Source organism: Arachis ipaensis, chromosome B2 (assembly GCF_059453495.1).
Source record: "Arachis ipaensis isolate K30076 ecotype BB chromosome B2, ASM5945349v1, whole genome shotgun sequence".
Lineage (NCBI taxonomy): Eukaryota > Viridiplantae > Streptophyta > Magnoliopsida > Fabales > Fabaceae > Arachis > Arachis ipaensis.
The window spans coordinates 84050109-84068358 of NC_142437.1; the positions used below are offsets into that span (position 1 = coordinate 84050109).

Consider the following 18250-nt stretch of genomic DNA (forward strand, 5'->3'; position numbering starts at 1 on the left):
ATTAAATCACAATTGATGCCTACATCATAGAGTATGATTTCTTTTTAATTGAAAAGTCTCAGTAAGAGATAATGTATGATCATTGATGCATGATTTTTTTTTTAATTTTCATGAGAAGAGAAACACCAAACTTAGTGTTTGGTCATATGCTAGGCATATAGTATGAAAATGTTTGCAACACTGGTTTGGTGTGCTTGAAGGCACACCAAACTTTAGAAGTCTTAGCATATGAAAAAAAAAATTTTGCATGCATTCATTGAGTACGTCTATGAAAATAAATTTCATGCTCAGATGATCATAACTTATTGAATTTGAAATGACATAAATCTTAAATCATGGGTTGCCTCCCATGGAGCGCTCTTTTATTGTCACTAGCTTGACATTGGAGCTTTCTTTTATGGTGGTTGAGGGTTGTAGTGCCTCAACTTGTCTCCCCTGACTGTGATCCTCCTCTTTGTTCTCTGGTGTTCAATTTCAGCATGTTCCAATGAGAGTATGTTGCTGACATTGTAATAGTCATCAGTCTGTCGGCTTGCTCCCAGTTGTTGATATATCAATTGCACTTTGTCACCTTTGGAAAGCCCCTCTGTTGGAATCTTCCTGTTCTTCCAACCCCTTTTTGTTTTGTTTCTGCGTTTCATCCTTTCTTTCGTTGACCTTTCTTTTCTGGCCGTAGGCTTACCTTGGGGATCTTTCATCCTTTTAGTGGCTACTACTCCAATATTCTCTTGGACTTCTTCATCAGTTTGCACAATCTTTTGCCTTGGGATGTTGTTGTGAATCGCCTTGTTGCTTTCTTCCTTTAACTGAGATTCTTCCTTGTCAAGTTCCATATAGTTTTTCTTCTCATTACCAAACTGTGCTTCTGGTAACACCTTCAGAGTGACACTCTTATCATGCATTCTGAGAGTTAATTCTCCTTCCTCTATGTCTATGATAGCTCTAGCAGTGGCCAAGAATGGCCTTCCCAGAATAATAGAGTCACCATCATCCCCTTCTGAATCTAGAACCACAAAAGCTGCAGGGTATATGAAATTGTCCACCTTGACCAGAAGGTTTTCAATCATACCCTTGGGGTATACTGTTGACTTATCTACTAGCTCTAGAGATAGCTGTACTGGTTTAACTTCCTCTATATGCAGCTTTTTTACCAAGGAGGATGGTATTAAGTTGATACTTGCTCCTAGATTGCACATTGCTTTAGTGATGGTTAATTCCCCAATGGTGCAAGGTAGCAAAAAGCTCCCTGGATCTTCAAGCTTAGGGGGAAACCCTTTTTGAATCAAAGCCTTGCATTCCTCAGTGAGCAGTATGGTTTCCTTCTCATCCCAACTTCTTTTCTTGTTGATTAGCTCCTTCAAAAATTTGGCATACAGAGGCATTTGCTCAAGTGCTTCAGCAAAAGGAATATTGATTTCCAGTTTTTTGAAAGTCTCAAGGAACTTGTGAAAGTGCTGGTCCTTGGTTTCTTTGTTGAACCTCTGGGGATATGGCAGTGGAGGTGTGATGCTCTTTCCTATTTGCTGCTGTCCCTGAGTCACTTCTGTTGAACCGTGTGGCTGGTTGTCCTTCTCTTTGAGTTTCTCAGTGCTCTTGCTTGGCATCACAACTTGATCCTTGGCTTCATCTGCCTTTGTTTGCTCCTCATCATCTATTGCACTTTTGCTGCTCTCTGCTTGCTTCTTTGTAGTGTCGTTATTGCTCATCAATGTTCTCCCACTCCTTAATTGTATCGCCTTGCATTCTTCCTTAGGATTTGGAATCGTGTCACTCGGCAGAGAGCTTGAGGGTCTCTCAAGAGAAATCTGCTTGGAGATTTGCCCCATCTGTCTCTCTAGGCTCTTCAGGGATACTTCCTGATTCTTGGTTGTCATTTCCTGGTGTTTCAACATTTTGTCTATCACGGCCTCCAAGTTAGTGATTCTCTGGGCTTCAGGTGATACTTGAGGTGGGTTATGAGATGTGGGTGGTGGATGGTAGGCATTTTGGTTGGGGTTGGGATAGTTGTTTTGAGGTTTTCTGTAGGGGTTTTGGTTAGTTTGCTGCTGGTTGTGGTTTTGGTTGCTTCTTGGGTTGTTTTGGTTCGAGTTCCTCTGCCATGGTTGTTGGATTTGTGTATGATTATCTCCCCATCTGAGGTTTGGGTGGTTCTTCCAGGATGGATTGTATGTATCACTATACACTTCATTTGGTCCTTGGTTGTGCATATACTGTACTTGTTCTTGTTGTTGTTCTTCTTGAGTTTCTTCATTCTGTCCCCATGTGGTTGATGGTTGGCTAGTGTTAACTGCTGCAACTTGGAGACTATCAATCCTCTTGGCCATTTGTTCAAATTGTTGTTGAATTTGCTGCTGCATCATCTTATTTTGAGCCAAGATTGAGTCCACTCCTTCTAGCTCCATTATTCCTCTTCTTTGTGATGGTTGGCGGTTTCTTTGATGAGCAAAGAAATATTGGTTGTTAGCCACCATATCAATGAGATTTTGAGCTTCCTCTGCAGTTTTCATGAGTTGCAAGGAACCTCCAGCTGAATGATCCAAAGCTTCTTGAGATTTCAATGTTAAGCCCTCATAGAAATTCTGCAGCTTATCCCACTCAGTGAACATTTCAGGAGGACATTTCCTGATTAGAGCCTTGTATCTCTCCCATGCCTCATGGATGGGTTCAGCCTCCATTTGTGTAAATGTTTGCCCCTCAGTCTTCAACCTTATGATCCTTTGAGGTGGGTAAAATTTGGCAAGGAACTTGTTTACCAAATCATCCCAATTGTTGATGCTGTCTCTTGGAAAGGATTCCAACCATTGAGTGGCCTTGTCTCTGAGAGAAAATGGGAATAGCAATAGCTTGTAGCAGTCAGGAGGCACACCATTAGTTTTAACAGTGTTACAAATCCTCAAGAAGGTGGATAAGTGTTGGTTCGGATCTTCAAGTGGTCCTCCACCAAAAGAGCAATTGTTTTGAACCAAAGTGATGAGTTGTGGCTTTAGTTCAAAATTGTTTGCATTGACATTTGGAGTTAAGATGCTACTTCCACAATGTCTAGGATTTACAAAAGTATAGGAAGCTAAAACTCTCCTCTGGGGTGGATTGTTACTGTTGTTGTCTGCTCCACCTGGTGGATTGGTCGAATGTTCCTCCATATCTTGGAATTCTTCTTCTGATTCCTCTTCTCCAACAATATTTTTCCCTCTTTCAGCTCTTCTTAACCTTCTAAGAGTTCTTTCGTCTTGTTCATGAAAGATGGGTGTATTTCTTCTTGTACCTGACATACAAGCAGAACATAAGAAACACACAAACCAGTGACACTTCAATCTATTGCTAGAATGAAGTTTTAGTTAGCTTAAGCAAAAATTCAAACAGTTAGTGGGTTAATTGAAAATTAAAGGAACAGAAAATAAAAATGCTAGATCTAGATCACCACCTCACTTAATCATTGTCAATCTAATCAATCCCCGGCAACGGCGCCAAAAACTTGATGGGATATTTTCGCGGAGAAACGAATTTCTCCAAAACACCCAAACTTAACCGGCAAGTGCACCGGGTCGCATCAAGTAATAATAACTCACGGAGGTGAGGTCGATCCCACAGGGATTGAAGGATTGAGCAATTTTAGTTTAGTGGTTGATTTAGTCAAGCGAATCAAGGATTGGTTGAGAGATTTGTGATTTGCAGAATTTAAATTGCATAGAAAGTAAAGGAAATGGATGAATTGCATGAAATTAAAGAGAACTGGAATTTAAAGTGCTGAATCTTAAAGAGCAAGAAATTGAATGGCAGAAACTTAGAACGCAAGAAATGTAAATTGCAGAATCTTAAAGTGCAAGAAATGTAAATGGCTTGAATTGTAAAGGGAATTGGGAGTTGGATTTGCAGGAATTAAACAAGGAAAAGTAAATTGCAACAAACAAAGAAGTAAAGGATGTCTTGAATCAAACCGGATCTTAAAACAGAAATGTAAATAAGCATGAAAACAGTAAACAGGGAATGGGAAATAGGAAATCCGGATCTCAGGACCCAAGAGACTAGAAAACCAAGTCTAGATCTCAATGCCTTCCTAGATCCAACAAGAACAATTGCAAAGGAAATGTAGATTGCAAAGAAAGTAGATGAAGAAGCAAGTAACCGAAACTGAAATTCAATTAAGCAGAAAATTTAAACAAGATCCCAAGGTGAGATTGAAACAGAATTTCTTCAACTCTCCACCCAAAATCCAAGACAAGAAAAGTAAAGAGTGCTGGGCAAGAACAAGGAAGAAGAGAGATCAATTCTCCTCCCAAATTCTCTTGAATTAAAACAACAATGCTAAGAAAAATAAAAGTGAGCTCCAAGCAAAACCGAAAAGAAAGCTCTTCTGAAAAACTAAAAGGGAAGCTCTCTAAAAACTTAAATCCTATGCTATTTATACACTTTCTTCAAATGGTCTTCAAGCCTTCAATTGGGCCTTTGCTCTTGATGGAATTGGGTTGAGAGAGGCCTTGGTTAATTGCTCTTGGAGTTTGGAGAAGAACCGAATTGAACCGGGTTAGAATCATGAAAGCTTGAGTAAAAGTTGGAGTAAAAGTTAGGGTCTAACTTTTGCTCCAACTTTTCACATCAGCACCCTTGTTTTGCTGATACCAACGTTGGGGCAAAAGTTAGGGGTCTAACTTTTGCTCCAACGTTGGCCTCCCCTTAGTTATTCATGGCGCCAACGTTAGCCAGAAAGTTAGGGACTAACGTTGGCGCAAACTTTTGCTAGCCCAGGGAGTTTTTCAGGCGCCAACGTTAGCCAAAAAGTTAGGGGCTAACGTTGGCGCAAACTTTTGGTGCATCCAGGGAGTGTTTTTCATGCCAAAAGTTAGCCAAAAAGTTAGGGGCTAACTTTTGCTCCAGCTTTTGCCCAAAAGTTAGCCAAAAAGTTAGGGGCTAACTTTTGCTCCAGCTTTTGCTTCCTGGTTCATAATTAATCCAAGACTCAAGTCATTCCTCCTAGCCATTCCTTCTTGCATCAACCTTTCTCCAAGCTTTCTTCACCTATCATTAATCAACCAAACACATCAAAGCTATGCTCAAAATCATGAGATATTCATTCTTTCATAATATATGACAATTATAGCATAAAACCTCATGAAATAGCATGAATTCATACATGGTTGATTAAATCAAAGGAAGCATGAAAATCTACCCAATTGGCTTGCTTTTGGCTCAAGAAAGTGCATAATTCAATTGAAAACAAAAGAAAAAGGCTAGTGAAATTAGGCTAAGATGACTTGTCATCACCTACCCTATAATTCCTGAAATTACTAAACAAATACATCACGGTATCAAATGGCAATAGAAGAGGATTAAAATATGGCAATTTTAAGGCAAAATAAGCATGTTTTCCATCATGGAGTAATATTGAGAAGTGAACACAAAACTATGCATTTCTTGCGAATAAGTGTGAGAAATATTGATAAAATCCCCCAAAATAAGCACAAGATAAACCACAAAATTGGGGTTTATCAAATCTCCCCACACTTAAACAAAGCATGTCCTCATGCTTAAAATAAAAAGACCAAAGATCATGGTGAGAAAGGGTTTATGAAATGCAAACTACCTAAATGGATGCATGCAACTAATGTAAAATCATCTACCTACTTGGTCAAGAGTTAATCTATCCTCCAAGAATACATGTGAGCATATAAGGTGAAAATAGTATGTAATTCATGAATTCTACCAAATTGAATACCACTAAGGAGTGCATATGACTTGCTAAACAAATGCTTGTGAAAACCGGGAACAAGCATTGAGCGTCGAACCCTCACTGGAAGTGTATCCGCTCTATTCGCTCAAGTGTATAGGGTTCGTCACTCAATCTTCTCCTAATCATACTTTCCAAGATTTGTCTTTCATCTAACAATCAACAATTACTTAATGCATGCTTACAAGTATCATGAGGTCTTATTCATGGGTTGTAACGGGGCTAGGGTGAAGGTAAGGATGTATATGGCTAAGTGGGCTTAAAATTTGAGTCCTTGATCAACCTAGGATCCACTAGACACATAGAACAACCTATACTACTACAATACATTACCCAGCTACCCTTGATTTTTACTCTTTTTGCATACTCATGCATTCTTTCCAATTCACACCCATATGCATTGTTTTTGTTACTTTATCTTGGGGCATCTTTGTCCCCTTTCATTGCTTTCTCTCTTTATTATTTTTTTCTTTTTCTTTTTTTTTATTATTATCCCTTTTTCTTGGGGTGTCTTTGTGAACAAAAGTTTCAATGCATATAATTTAATCATTCAACACGTGAGTATGTTCCCAAATCCTAGAATTTCCAATTACACTACAATTACACACCTATATATCTACCCTAATTCCCCAAGTATACCCTCCTATTTGAATGATACACATCCTAACTTACCTAAGCTAATCAAGGATCCAAATTCAGGGACATTCATGGTTTTTCACTTAGGGCTGTTGATGTGCTCTATCTAAGAACAAAATGGGCTTTATCATAGGCTCAAAATTAGTTAGCAATGGTAGATAAGAGGGTTAAGGCCATTTGGGAAAAGTGACTATTGAAATGATGGCCTCAATCATGTAAATGCATTCATACACAAAGCAATGGACATATAGAATCAGACAAAGTAAGGATCACAATCATAGAGAGAGAGATATGCACACAAGAAGGGAAATAATGGTTAGAATATGTAACCATGCAATAGGCTCAAAACTTTCATGCTTGTGTTCTTAGCTCAATCACTATGTTCCAAAATACATTCTTAAAGCAAGTTTACTGCAAAAAAAAAAAATTTCAGAATTTTTGGTAGGTCACCCAAAACACAGTTTCTTGGAAAGGAAGTTATTGTTTTGACCAAGTAACTCTATAGAAACTAACTATCATGCAAAGGGTATTTACAAGCAAAACTAACTACACATGCAATATACTAACTTCTAAGCAAAAATAAATCCATGGGTAACGAAGGGAAGAGATTGTTACCCATGGAGATCGGTCGAACGACCTCCCCACACTTTAGAAATTAGCACGGTCCTCCGTGCCACGAATAATACGCAAGGGACGGTCGGGACCGGAACCTTCACTATCCCCTTCATCAGAACTCCCATCACTTGGGTTTGAGGTGGATGTGAATATTTCGGGTTCCTCCATGCTAGGGGTAACACAACGGAGAAGCTTCTTGATGTAAGTATATCGGCGGTGGTTGCGCCGCTCATATCTATCAAGCTTCCGGTGAAGATCTTCTATCCTTTGATGTGTGGATCTCAGTGGTGGTGATGATGAGCTAGAAGGAAAAAGAAGTGTCGGGGCCATGTCGAGGTTTGGTTTGTTCATGGGAAGGTGTAGGTATTTTCCACTTGGGACCACATCGCCCTTAGCCGGAACTATAATCTTTTTGTCTTTGGTTTCCCAAGAAACACCCGCAGCAGCAACTAAATCAGATACCAATACTGGAAATGGTAAATTAGCCCGGTCGTGAACTTGACTCATCGCTTGCTTGACAAGAAGCAGAATGTTCACCGGCTTCTCCGTGAGAACACACCAAACAAGCAAGGCGAGGTCTGCCGTGAGGGACGACTTGTGCGAGCTAGGTAGCACATAGTGAGAAGCTTCGACAGTGAGGAAGCGAGCGTCAATGCTCTTGGGCCTCATCCGCAGTCGACCATGGATCCAAAATGCCTCTGGTTCAGCAGTGACTCGGAGGATCGAGTCCCAATCGAATCCAAACTTCTCTCACTGACGTAAGACTTCTTGGTAGCCATCCATGTCACTTGGTACCGGTAGAACATTAAACACTTGCTGAATAGCCTCTTTTGAAACCGAGAATTGCTTCCGGCGCATGTATACCGATTGAAGAGAGGGAAGATGGTAGTTAGTGTAGAATTCTTCCACCCAAGAGAGGTTGATTTCCCTTGGTTTCCTCAAGAGAAACTTTCAACCTGGCTGTTCAATGTGGGGCAAAATATAAGGAGCAACCTTGTCCGGCGGAGCGAGTAGATGCTCAGGATGATAGTTCCTTACAGCTATAGAGGGGAACATAAGTTCACAGAAGCGGTTGGGGAACCTTGAAGAATCTTTCGCCGGTTTGCCCTTGTCATTCTCATTAATAGGAGCGGGTGTCTTCCCTTTTTTAGATAGGGGTTTGGCTCAGCGCGCCTTAGAGTTTGACCTCTGGGTGCCCTTTTTGCGGCCGCTTTCCTCGAAGCTATCTCCTTGCCTTTCTTGGTGGCCATCCTAAGAAAGAAGGGAAGGAAGAAAAACATTAAACCCAAGAATCAATTTGACAAAAACATGCAAGTGACTTGTAGTGCCCATTGTGAATGTAAAAGCAAGGGTCATGACACTTGGCATGGGATGCAAGAGGAAGTAAAGCATGCAATGGCATGCGAAGAGTAATCTCAAGCATCCATAATAAAGAGCAAGTCATGTTCAATTAATATCTAATTGGCAAGTATAAACTTTAAGCACACAAATTAGACTCAATGCATTTAAGAGAAAGCAAGTGAATGAGGAAGGAGCACTAATTTGAAAGTATATGACTAAAATGAACCAAAATGGTATGTGTGCATTTCCTCGAACACTTGGCGTGTAATAATCAAGCAATGAGCAATTATGAGATACTAAACCAATTCAAAGCCCAAAATAGAACATCAATCATCACATAAACATCACACACTGGCAAAGATAAGAAAAAGAATGACAAAAGATCTATTAATGCAAATTAAGTTCAAATTCAACATCCATGGAGAAATAAGGAAAAAAAAAGGAAAAGTAAGCAAACAAAAAGCAAGAAACATTATCATGCAAGCAAAAGAGAAACTAAATAAAGCAATAAGAAGCATCTAACTAGAAGAAATAATGCAAGGGAAAATGGAAGTAAAGAAATGGAAGAAGTGAAACCTTGAAAAGTATGAAGGAACAAGGTTGAATCTTCTTTTGTGAAGATGAGGGAGAAAATAGGGGAAGTGTAGTGCCACCGGAAAAGGTGGTTGTCGCCGGTGAGTGATCGGAGACAATGGTGGTGGGTTAGGAAAGAAGAAGAGAAGGGAAATGATGGAGGGAGAAGGAAAAGAAACTAAGAAAGAAAAAGGGTTGAGGGAGAAAGAAAACAGGACCAGGCGCGAAAGTATAAAACTGACTCGCGCAACCGGCGCGCGCGCGCAAGGTGCGCTGGCGCGTCGGTAAGGGTACTAGCAGAGGACGCGTGCGCGTCAGTGGCGTGCGCGCGTGAGGGAAGTTGTGCCTCAGGCACAAAAGTGGCACAAAGTTGGCTCAAGTATATGGTTTTTGTACCAGAGTGAATCAGGGAGGCAGGCGCGTGGACGCACACCTTGCGTGGACGCGTGCTTGAGGTATTTCGCGACTGGCGCGGACGCGCACAACGCGCGGGTGCGTCAGTTTTAGCACAGGGTCGGCCCAATTGTGGCACAACTCTCTGATTTTTGTACCAGAAAGTCTACATATCTCCATCGGCGAGCGCGCGCACCGTGCGCTTGCGCGTCGATGGTTAAATTGCAATGGTGTGCGCAGGCGGCATGTACGCGAACGCGTGGGTGCCTGGCGCGAGTTGGGCACAAAGTGGACATGACTCTCGGGTATTTGGCCCAAGAGTGGAATTGCGCTACCGGCGCGCGCGCACTGTGCGCTGGCGCGTCGGTGCCCTTCTTCAAAGAAATTTTTTTGTTTTCTTTATCTTTTTTCACATCCTATCTATATAAACATTCTATCTATCCAACAAAATTAACAAAGCTAGCATTCCTATGCACTCAATCAATCATCAAGAGATCACAAAATTCACAAGAAACTAAGGATACAAATAAGATGGTATAAACAAGGAAGATCTTACCACGGTGGGGTGCCTCCCACCAAGAACTTTTCTTTAACGTCCTTAAGTTGGACGGTCCTTTTCTTAAGCCTCCTCTCTCCTTGGTGCATCCTCCAATATGTACACGTCTAGCTCTTTTGGGGGCTTGCAACCATGATACTTCTTCACTCTATGTCCATTCACTTTAAAAGTTGTTTCACTCTTGGGATCAAACAATTCCACCACTCCGTAGGGCTTCATCTCCTTCACCTTGAAAGGTCTTTCCCATCTAGAGCGGAGCTTGCCAGGCATGAATCGGAGCCTTGAGTTATAGAGGAGGACCTCATCACCTTCTTGAAAGTCCTTCTTCCGGATGTGATGGTCATGGAATGCTTTAGTCTTTTCCTTGTAGATTCGGGCATTCTCATATGATTCGTTCCTCAAACACTCAAGCTCTTCTAGTTGTAATTTCCTAGCTTCACTCGCCTTGGCCAAATCCATGTTGCACTGCTTTACCGCCCAATAGGCTCGATGCTCAATCTCCACCGGAAGGTGTCATGCCTTACCATAGACGATCCGGAAAGGACTCATCCCTAGCGGAGTCTTGTAGGCCATTCTATACGCCCATAGTGCATCTCCTAACCGGAGGCTTGACGATTGAATTTTTGATGGTATAGAATTTCACAAATGAATTCTCGTTGCAAGTATAGTTTCTAAACCAAGCAATAATCCTTTCATACAAAAAGTTGTTTGTCACTAGTACAAACCCCTAAAATTTATAAACCGAAGTATTGGACCTCGGGTCGTTCTCCCTAGGAATTACAATAAAGTGTCTTGTTATTGGTTATGAGTTGTTTTGGGGTTTTGGATAAGAAGCATGAAAAGTAAATGGCAATGAAAATAAACTAACAACTATAAAAGGCTCTTGGTAAGGTGTGAGAACTAGAAGTCCTATCCTAGTTATCCTTCTCAATTGTGATGAGAATTGTTCATTGCTACCACTTAGTTAACCCTTACTAAAGAAAGGAAAGTCAAGTGGATGAATTGACTTGAGCCACAAGTCCTAGCCAACTCCCAAGGAAAGACTAGCCTTAGTGCACTCCAAACCAATTAGCAATCTCTCCAATTATCAATCAACAAAGGAATTAGATAACTCAAGTGTCACTAATTACTCTACCTAGGCCAAGAGGAACAAAATCTACACTAAAATCCACCAAGCATTTCATCAAACACTTGGAAGGCACAAAAGAAAAGTATAGTCAATCACAACAAGAATGAATTCTAACTACAATTGAATGTAAAGAATTAACAACAACAATCAAGGAAATCACAATTATCATGAATTACCTCAAATTGCATTATTGAAAGAAAACCAAGGAACAACAATATATCCAAAACAAAATGAAGAATTACAATTATTAAAGCACACAACTAGAAAGAGGAAGAGGAGAAGATTAAGAATTGATAAATGAAAAGTGAATCAAAGCTTGAGTTAAACCTAGATCTAAGAAGAGAGATTAACCTAATCCTAATCCTAGAGAGAAGAGAGAGCTTCTCTCTCTAGAAACTAACTACAAAGCTAAAACTAAACTAATGGTAACTAACTTCTAAAGTATGAAAAGTATGAAAAGTCCTAAGTGATGACTTCCCCTTAATCCTTCATCCTTTTATTCCTTTCCCTTAGCAATTTGGCGCCAAAATGGGTTCAGAAAACCTCTCAAATTGCCAGGCACGTGTTGCATTAATGAGGTCATGTGCCATCATCGACGCGTGCTCGCACGGTACGCGTGCGCGTCCCTGGTCGATTCTGCAATGTGCGCGCGAGCGCCTTGTGCGCGTGCGCGTGCATGGCTGACTTTGCTTCATTGACTTTTTATGCTTCTCTCCACTTGTATGCTTCCTTCCTTGCTTCCTTTGATCCATGCCTAGTTTCAACCTGAGGTTACTAGCAAACACATCAAGGCATCTTATGGAATCAAATAGAAACTAGAATTCACCAAAATAAGGCTTAAAAAGCATGTTTTTACACTTAAGCACAATTATGGAAGAGATAACAAAACCATGCTAATTCTTAGGCTAAATGTGACAAAAGGTTATCAAAATGTTCTAAATTCAATGCAAAACAAACCGTCAAATTGGGGTTTGTCAACCTCCCCACACTTAAGCCTTAGCATGTCCTCATGCTAAAATAAGAAGGAAGTAAGGGGTATGGCATTTATTGAATGCAACTAAACTATATGAGTCCTATCTAAATGCAACTATCTAAAGCAATTGGAAATGCTTAGTTCAAACAAATCAATTCCCAAGAGAGCATGTGTAAGTACAAGAGCTAAGTAATAAGGACCAAGTCCAAACCACAATTGTATTGAATTGTTAAAAGGAGTTCAAACTTGCAAGAATATAGATAATGTGGGTGAACACATGTGATTGAACTTTTGAACCCTCACCGGATGTGTATCCGCTCTATTCACTCAAGTGTTTAAGGGTTAATTCACTCAATTCTCTTCTAATCATGTTTTCCAAGATTCGATTTTCTTCTAACAATCAACATTTATTCAATGCATGCATACATTTATCATGAGGTCTTTCATTTAGGTTGTAATGGGGTTAGGGTCAAGGTAGGATCATTTATGGTCAAGTGGGCTAGGATTTGAATCTTTGATTAGCATAGACTTTCCCACCTAACCTAATTAATGACCTATACAAATGCGAGCTATTCTAACTACTCATTCTTCACTTTTTCTTACATACTCATGCATTTTTTTTTTATTTGATTCACAACACCTATGCATTGATTCCTTTTTATTGACTTCACTTTGGGGCATTTTGTCCCCTTTTATTATTTTTTTTTCTCCCTTTTTTTTTTCTTTTTCTTTCATTTTATTTTTCTTTTCATCATTTTTTTTTCCTTTCCTTTATATATATATATATATATTTTTCTTTTTCTTCTTTCAAGCTAAATACAAGAACATCAATGCATAAGGTCTCTACATTTGATTAATACATGAATATGTGCCCAATTCCTAAACATAAAAGTGTATTGCCCCTTTTTATCCCATCCAATGTTCCCAAGCCTCACCAACTTGAATAATACACACTCTCACTAGCCTAGGCTAATCAAAGATCCAAACAAGGACTTTTCATTGGTTTTCCGCCTTGGGCTTGTAATGAGCTAAAATAAGAATGAGTTGGTTGCTCAAAATTGGCTAACAATGGAGAGTAAAAGGTTGGCTATTTGGGTAAGTGGCAAATGAAATAATGGCCTCAATCATATAAATGCACAAACACAAGAAATAAACAGATATATAGAATCAGGCAAATTAAGGATCACAATCATGGAAAGAGAACAATTTCACACAAGAATGGAAAATAAGTGGTTATAAAATGTAACCACATCAATGGGCTCAAGTCTCACAAGCTTGTGTTCTCAATTCAATACATGCTTCACAAGGTATGAAATTCAAGCAAGTTTCAAAAATTCTTTTTTTTTTCAATCAATTGGGTTAATGCCCTATATTTAACTCCTTGAAAAAAAAACTCAATGTTTGACTAAGCATTGTTGTGATTGAAAAGTTCAAAAATTTTCTTAGTTCACCCTTTCCTTTTTCACTTAGAATCAATATAATATGCAAAAAGGGTGCCTAAGTTTTACTTAAAACATGATTTCTAATCACAACCGCAAACTAAAAACAAAGATAAACAAAATGTATAAAGAAGAATCCACTAAAAGTACGGAATCTATCATCCAAAAGATCTAAAAATATCCAAAAGCATCCAATAATATCTAGAAGCATCAAAATGTCTAAAATCCAAAATAAGCAATAAAAGTATCCAAAGCAAACTAGAAATGCAAATGCATCAAAATATATACAAGGATGTGCAAAATGAGATAACTAGGCCGAAAAAAAGTTCACCGGTTCCCAAATAATGCTACCGGTGCCCTCCCCACACTTAAAATTAAGCATTGTCCTCGATGCTAAACCGGAGGATCAGTGGGAGGTACAACGATAGGCTCTGGCTCTGACTGTGGCTGTGGGACCGGCTGAGTCTCCTGTGTCTGAGGTGGTGCCTCCATGTGTGCTGGCTCTGTAGTGTCAGGGGCATCCTGCTGAGCTGGTGCCTCCGCGTCCTCCTCCTGATGATCCTGCTCATCGGAGGCCGGAGAATCGGGAAGCGGAGGTAGCTCAGCGCCCAGAGAGATAAGGGCCTGGTCCATCCGATCCAAACGGCGTCTGACATGGTGTCGCTCTCGCTCTAAGAACCGGAAGAGACGCTGGACCAGGAGATAGGTAGGCTCAGGTGCTGCTGGAGGGTCTGTAGATGGTGAAGGAGCTGCGGCTGTAGAAGAGGATGGGCCAGCTGCAGGGGCTGGTGGTGAAGGTGTCCCTATGACAGCCCTAGCCCGAGAGCGGCGGCTAGCAGGTGGCTTCTCGTGCACCCAAACACCCCAGGGGATAGTAATCTCCCTGTCATCTGCATCAGCTGGTGGTGGTCGCACATCATCATCTGACCACGGGACATCAGCCAAGGCTGCCATACTCGTGACCAATATAGGAAACGGAAGTAGGCCACGAATATGCGCCCGCCACATGCACTGTCGAATAAGTCTAGGGAAGGAGACATCCTTCCCTTCCATAACACACCCGATCAGCAGAAGCATCTCCATGGGGACCTCAGAAAAGTGGGTGGTAGGCAGGACGTAGTGGGCGAAGATCATTTGCCAAGTCCTGGCCTCTCTAGTCAAATGAGTGAATAACATCCCCTTTGGCTTGGTGTTGCCCGCATCCATAACCCATGAAGCCTCCGGTATCCCAATCACGCGCCGAAGCGCCTCATAATCAAAAGTCATGGTATGGATGGCTATCTCAGCCTGATGATGGGCACACTGGTCATGCGGAATGTATCGGCAATGTAATGCCTCCCCAATGGCGGCCTCGGTGAGCATAATCTCTCTACCCCTCAGCTGAACTGAATCCAAGGTCGGACGGAAGAAGTTGCAGTAGAATTCCTTCACCCAAGATATATTAATGTCACCCAAATCCCGGTCAACAAAGTCAATACCTAACTCAAGGATCCGACCATTAATGCGCCGTCTCACATCGTTAGGTAGGAGCAACTTCTTCTCAATATTTAGCTTCGTGGTTCGATATCTAGAGAACCGAAGCTCACAGTAGAGATTGGGGAATTTGCCAAGATTGGTAGAAGGCAACTGCTGATTCTCTTTATCCTCGTCCTGCAATGGGTTCCTAGCATAGTTCTTGTAGATGGAAGGAATGGAGGGGGTAGAGTGTTTTCGCTTCTTGGAGGCGGTGGCTATGGCTTTGCCTTTATCCGACATCCTGAAAAAAATGTGATAGAATATATAAAACATTTAGCATGTAACAAAGAAGACATGTTCAGGATACCATTATCAAAGAGCAATCATGATGTTGCACTGAATATGTAAAAGTGAACAAGTAAGCATAAGTGACTGAACCAAAACCGTAATCCTCATTAAAGGTAACACCTCATATGCAAAAGGCACTAATATCATCATATTCATGAGAGAATTGTTAAAGAGGGTTAAAAGTGAGTGTAAGTAAAATGGTGAAAGAAATTAGTTGGTTAGAAAAGTGGATTAGTGATATGATGATATATAGGCTCAAATGAACGAGAAATTGCGGTTCATGTTCACGATGATTGTGCAAATCCGGGAAGTAAAAAAGGGAACGGAAATTTGCCCAAAACTGAAATAAAGATCAAAATGAAACTAATTTCCTTGAAAATCGGGCAGCATTCCGGCTTAAAATTGGACGTTCCCGGATAGCAGAATAGCACAAACAGTAAGAAAGCAGCATCAATTAAGTACAGCAGCAGTGGTACAGCATTCAGGCAACAAGAAGTGCATAAAAAGCAGTCCAAAAGCAGCATACAACAGTCAAACAGACAAACGGCAAGTAAGCACATACGGAGCACTTATCAGGCCTAGAATTCTCTATCCAGTCCTAGCTACCTAACCGCAAGTATTTCTAACTAATCCTAACATACAACATTCCAATTCTAACTAACTAACAGGAAATTAACAGAAATGACGGATTGATAGAAAGCAGAATTAGGGCAGGAACCTGGGAGCTGGGCCGAATAAAAAAATGAGAAAGGGAATTGGGGTCGGAACCGAAGCAGCAGAATCAGTGAGGCTTGCCGCCGTGGGTGGTGGCGGTAATGGCAGGGCGGTGAAGGCGAGTCGCCGGCGGCGTTCGGAGGCGTGCGAGACTGAGCCTAATGGACGAGTGAGAGAGAGAGAGATGGAGTGATGAGGGAAGGCGAGTCGCCGGCGGTGAAGATGGCGCGGCGTCGAGGATGGTGGCGCGGTGGAAGTTTGGCCGGGAGGAGGAAGAGAGGAGTGAGAGAGAGAGAGAATGGGTGGTGGTGAGAGGGGGAAGAGAAGGTGATGATGAGGGAGGGCGAGTCGCCGGCGGTGAAGATGGCGCGGCGGCGGCCGGTGTTGCTGCTGCGATGACAGTTGGGGCGAGGAGAAGAAGAAGATGGAGGTTGGGGGGGATGGGTTGCGCGACTGCGCAGTGTGCTTTGCGAGCTAGGGTTATCTCGATTTTTGAATTGGCGCGTGTGCGCACCTTGCGCGTCCGCGCCCATTGATAGAATGTGGTCCCTACGCGTGCGCGTACAACGCGCTTAAGCGGGGATGAGCAGAAAGAGGAAAGGACGCGTGCGCGTACCGTGCGCGCACGCGTGCATGGAGTTGGGCCAGGGGCTTAGAGTTGGCCCAACTCAGGCCTAACTCTCTGGAGAATGGCCTGGGAGTCGCGCCACGAGGTTTGCGCGCACGCGGCATAGACGCGTCCGCGCGCATTGAGGGGAATGGAGATCTACGCGTGAGCGTACAGTGCGCGTTAACGTGGGGTGGCATATGAGGCAGGGGCGCGTGCGCGTACCATGCGCGCACGCGTACATGAGATTGGGCCTTAGGCTTAGAATGGGCTTGAGGCACGCCCAACTCTCTGGTCCATGGCCTAGTTTGGTGGCACCGCGCAAGGACGCGCACGCGGCAAGTGCGCGTCCGCGTACATTGACGAATTTGTGAAATGGCGCGCTGGCGCGATGCGTGCGCTCGCGCAGATGGGGTTGGGCCTGGGGCCTAGAGCTAGCCCAGAAATGGCTTAACTCTCTGGGGTTTGGCCCAATCAGTTGCAGCAGCAAATCGGCGCGGACGCGGCAGGTGCGCGTCCGCGCGAACTTCCAGGATCTAACAGTCGGCGCGCCCGCACGTAGTGCGCGTCTGCGCTCCCCCCCCCTTTTTTTTTTTTTTTTTTTTGCTGGGTGCTCCCCTTAGTGTTCACAACTCTTATTCACTCAACCATCATAGAATTCACAAAAAATGCAATTTTTGATATTATTCATCTACTACTAAACACAACATGCATGTGACTAAGCTAACAATTAAATTGTACAAACAAATTTGTATGAAACATCTACCTACAATGGTAACTCAAATCACTTATTAGGCAAATTTAAAAGGGAATGGAAAGAGTTTACCATGGTGGGGTGTCTCCCACCTAGCACTTTTAGTTTAAGTCCTTAAGTTGGACATTTTGAGATGCTTATTGTCATGGTGGCTTATGTTTGTACTCATCCTTGAATCTCCAAGGATCTTTGCTCCTCATTTGGTTGACAGAATTTCCAACCATATTCATCAAACTTGGGCAAAGTTCTACCCAAGATATGAGTCCCCATAGTTGGTCTTTACATGGCGAACCGGGATCCCATATCTTATCTTCACACCCATCTTCGATTCGATCTTCATACATGTTCTTTCCGGGTGGTTGACATGTAGAATTCTCAAAGAAGCTTCCAAACAACTTCCTAGACCCATGCAATTTGGTTCTACACCAACCATTGTTCTTGAATGTTGAGCTTACAACCATCATGAGCTTAGAATGATGTTTCCAACCACTGCACAACTCTCTTATACTTTTAACTCCACAAAGAGCTCTAAGTTGACCATCATTTTCAGTTAAACCATATTCAAGCGAGAAAGTGAAGCTTATGGATAAGAATTTTACCCACTTGAACGTTGTGTTGGATGATGACTCGGGAAGGGAGACCTCCCCACACTTAGACAATGCAAGGTCTACTTCCTTGTGCTCTTCTTTGTGTATTTCCACCTCTTTGCGAGCTTCCTCGATTTCAACCTTTCCCCTTTTATCACATAGCTTGGTGTTGTCTTCAAGAACTTTGATTTCTTGCCTAATGGGAGGTGGTTCAATTTTGGATAGAAATTCATTGATGAATAAATCCATTTCTTGATCAACCTCTTCATATTCTTCAATTTCGATATACACCATGCTAACGTTTTCCTCTTGGTAGCTCTCTTTCTCATTGCTCACTAAGGGTATGGGAGGTTGTGCACACTCTTTTATACTTTCAACTCCAAGTTCCCAACGATGATATGTCTTCTG

The 18250-nt window shown here is 42.0% G+C and overlaps 1 protein-coding gene across 1 annotated transcript; it reads right to left on the bottom strand.

Annotated features, from left to right (window-relative positions):
- Positions 1 to 395: 395 nt before the first annotated feature.
- LOC148574652 (uncharacterized) lies at positions 396 to 2675 on the bottom strand. Its single transcript, XM_088504421.1, has one exon. It carries the CDS (start codon positions 2673 to 2675, stop codon positions 396 to 398), a length of 2280 nt encoding a protein of 759 aa, XP_088360547.1.
- Positions 2676 to 18250: the final 15575 nt, after the last annotated feature.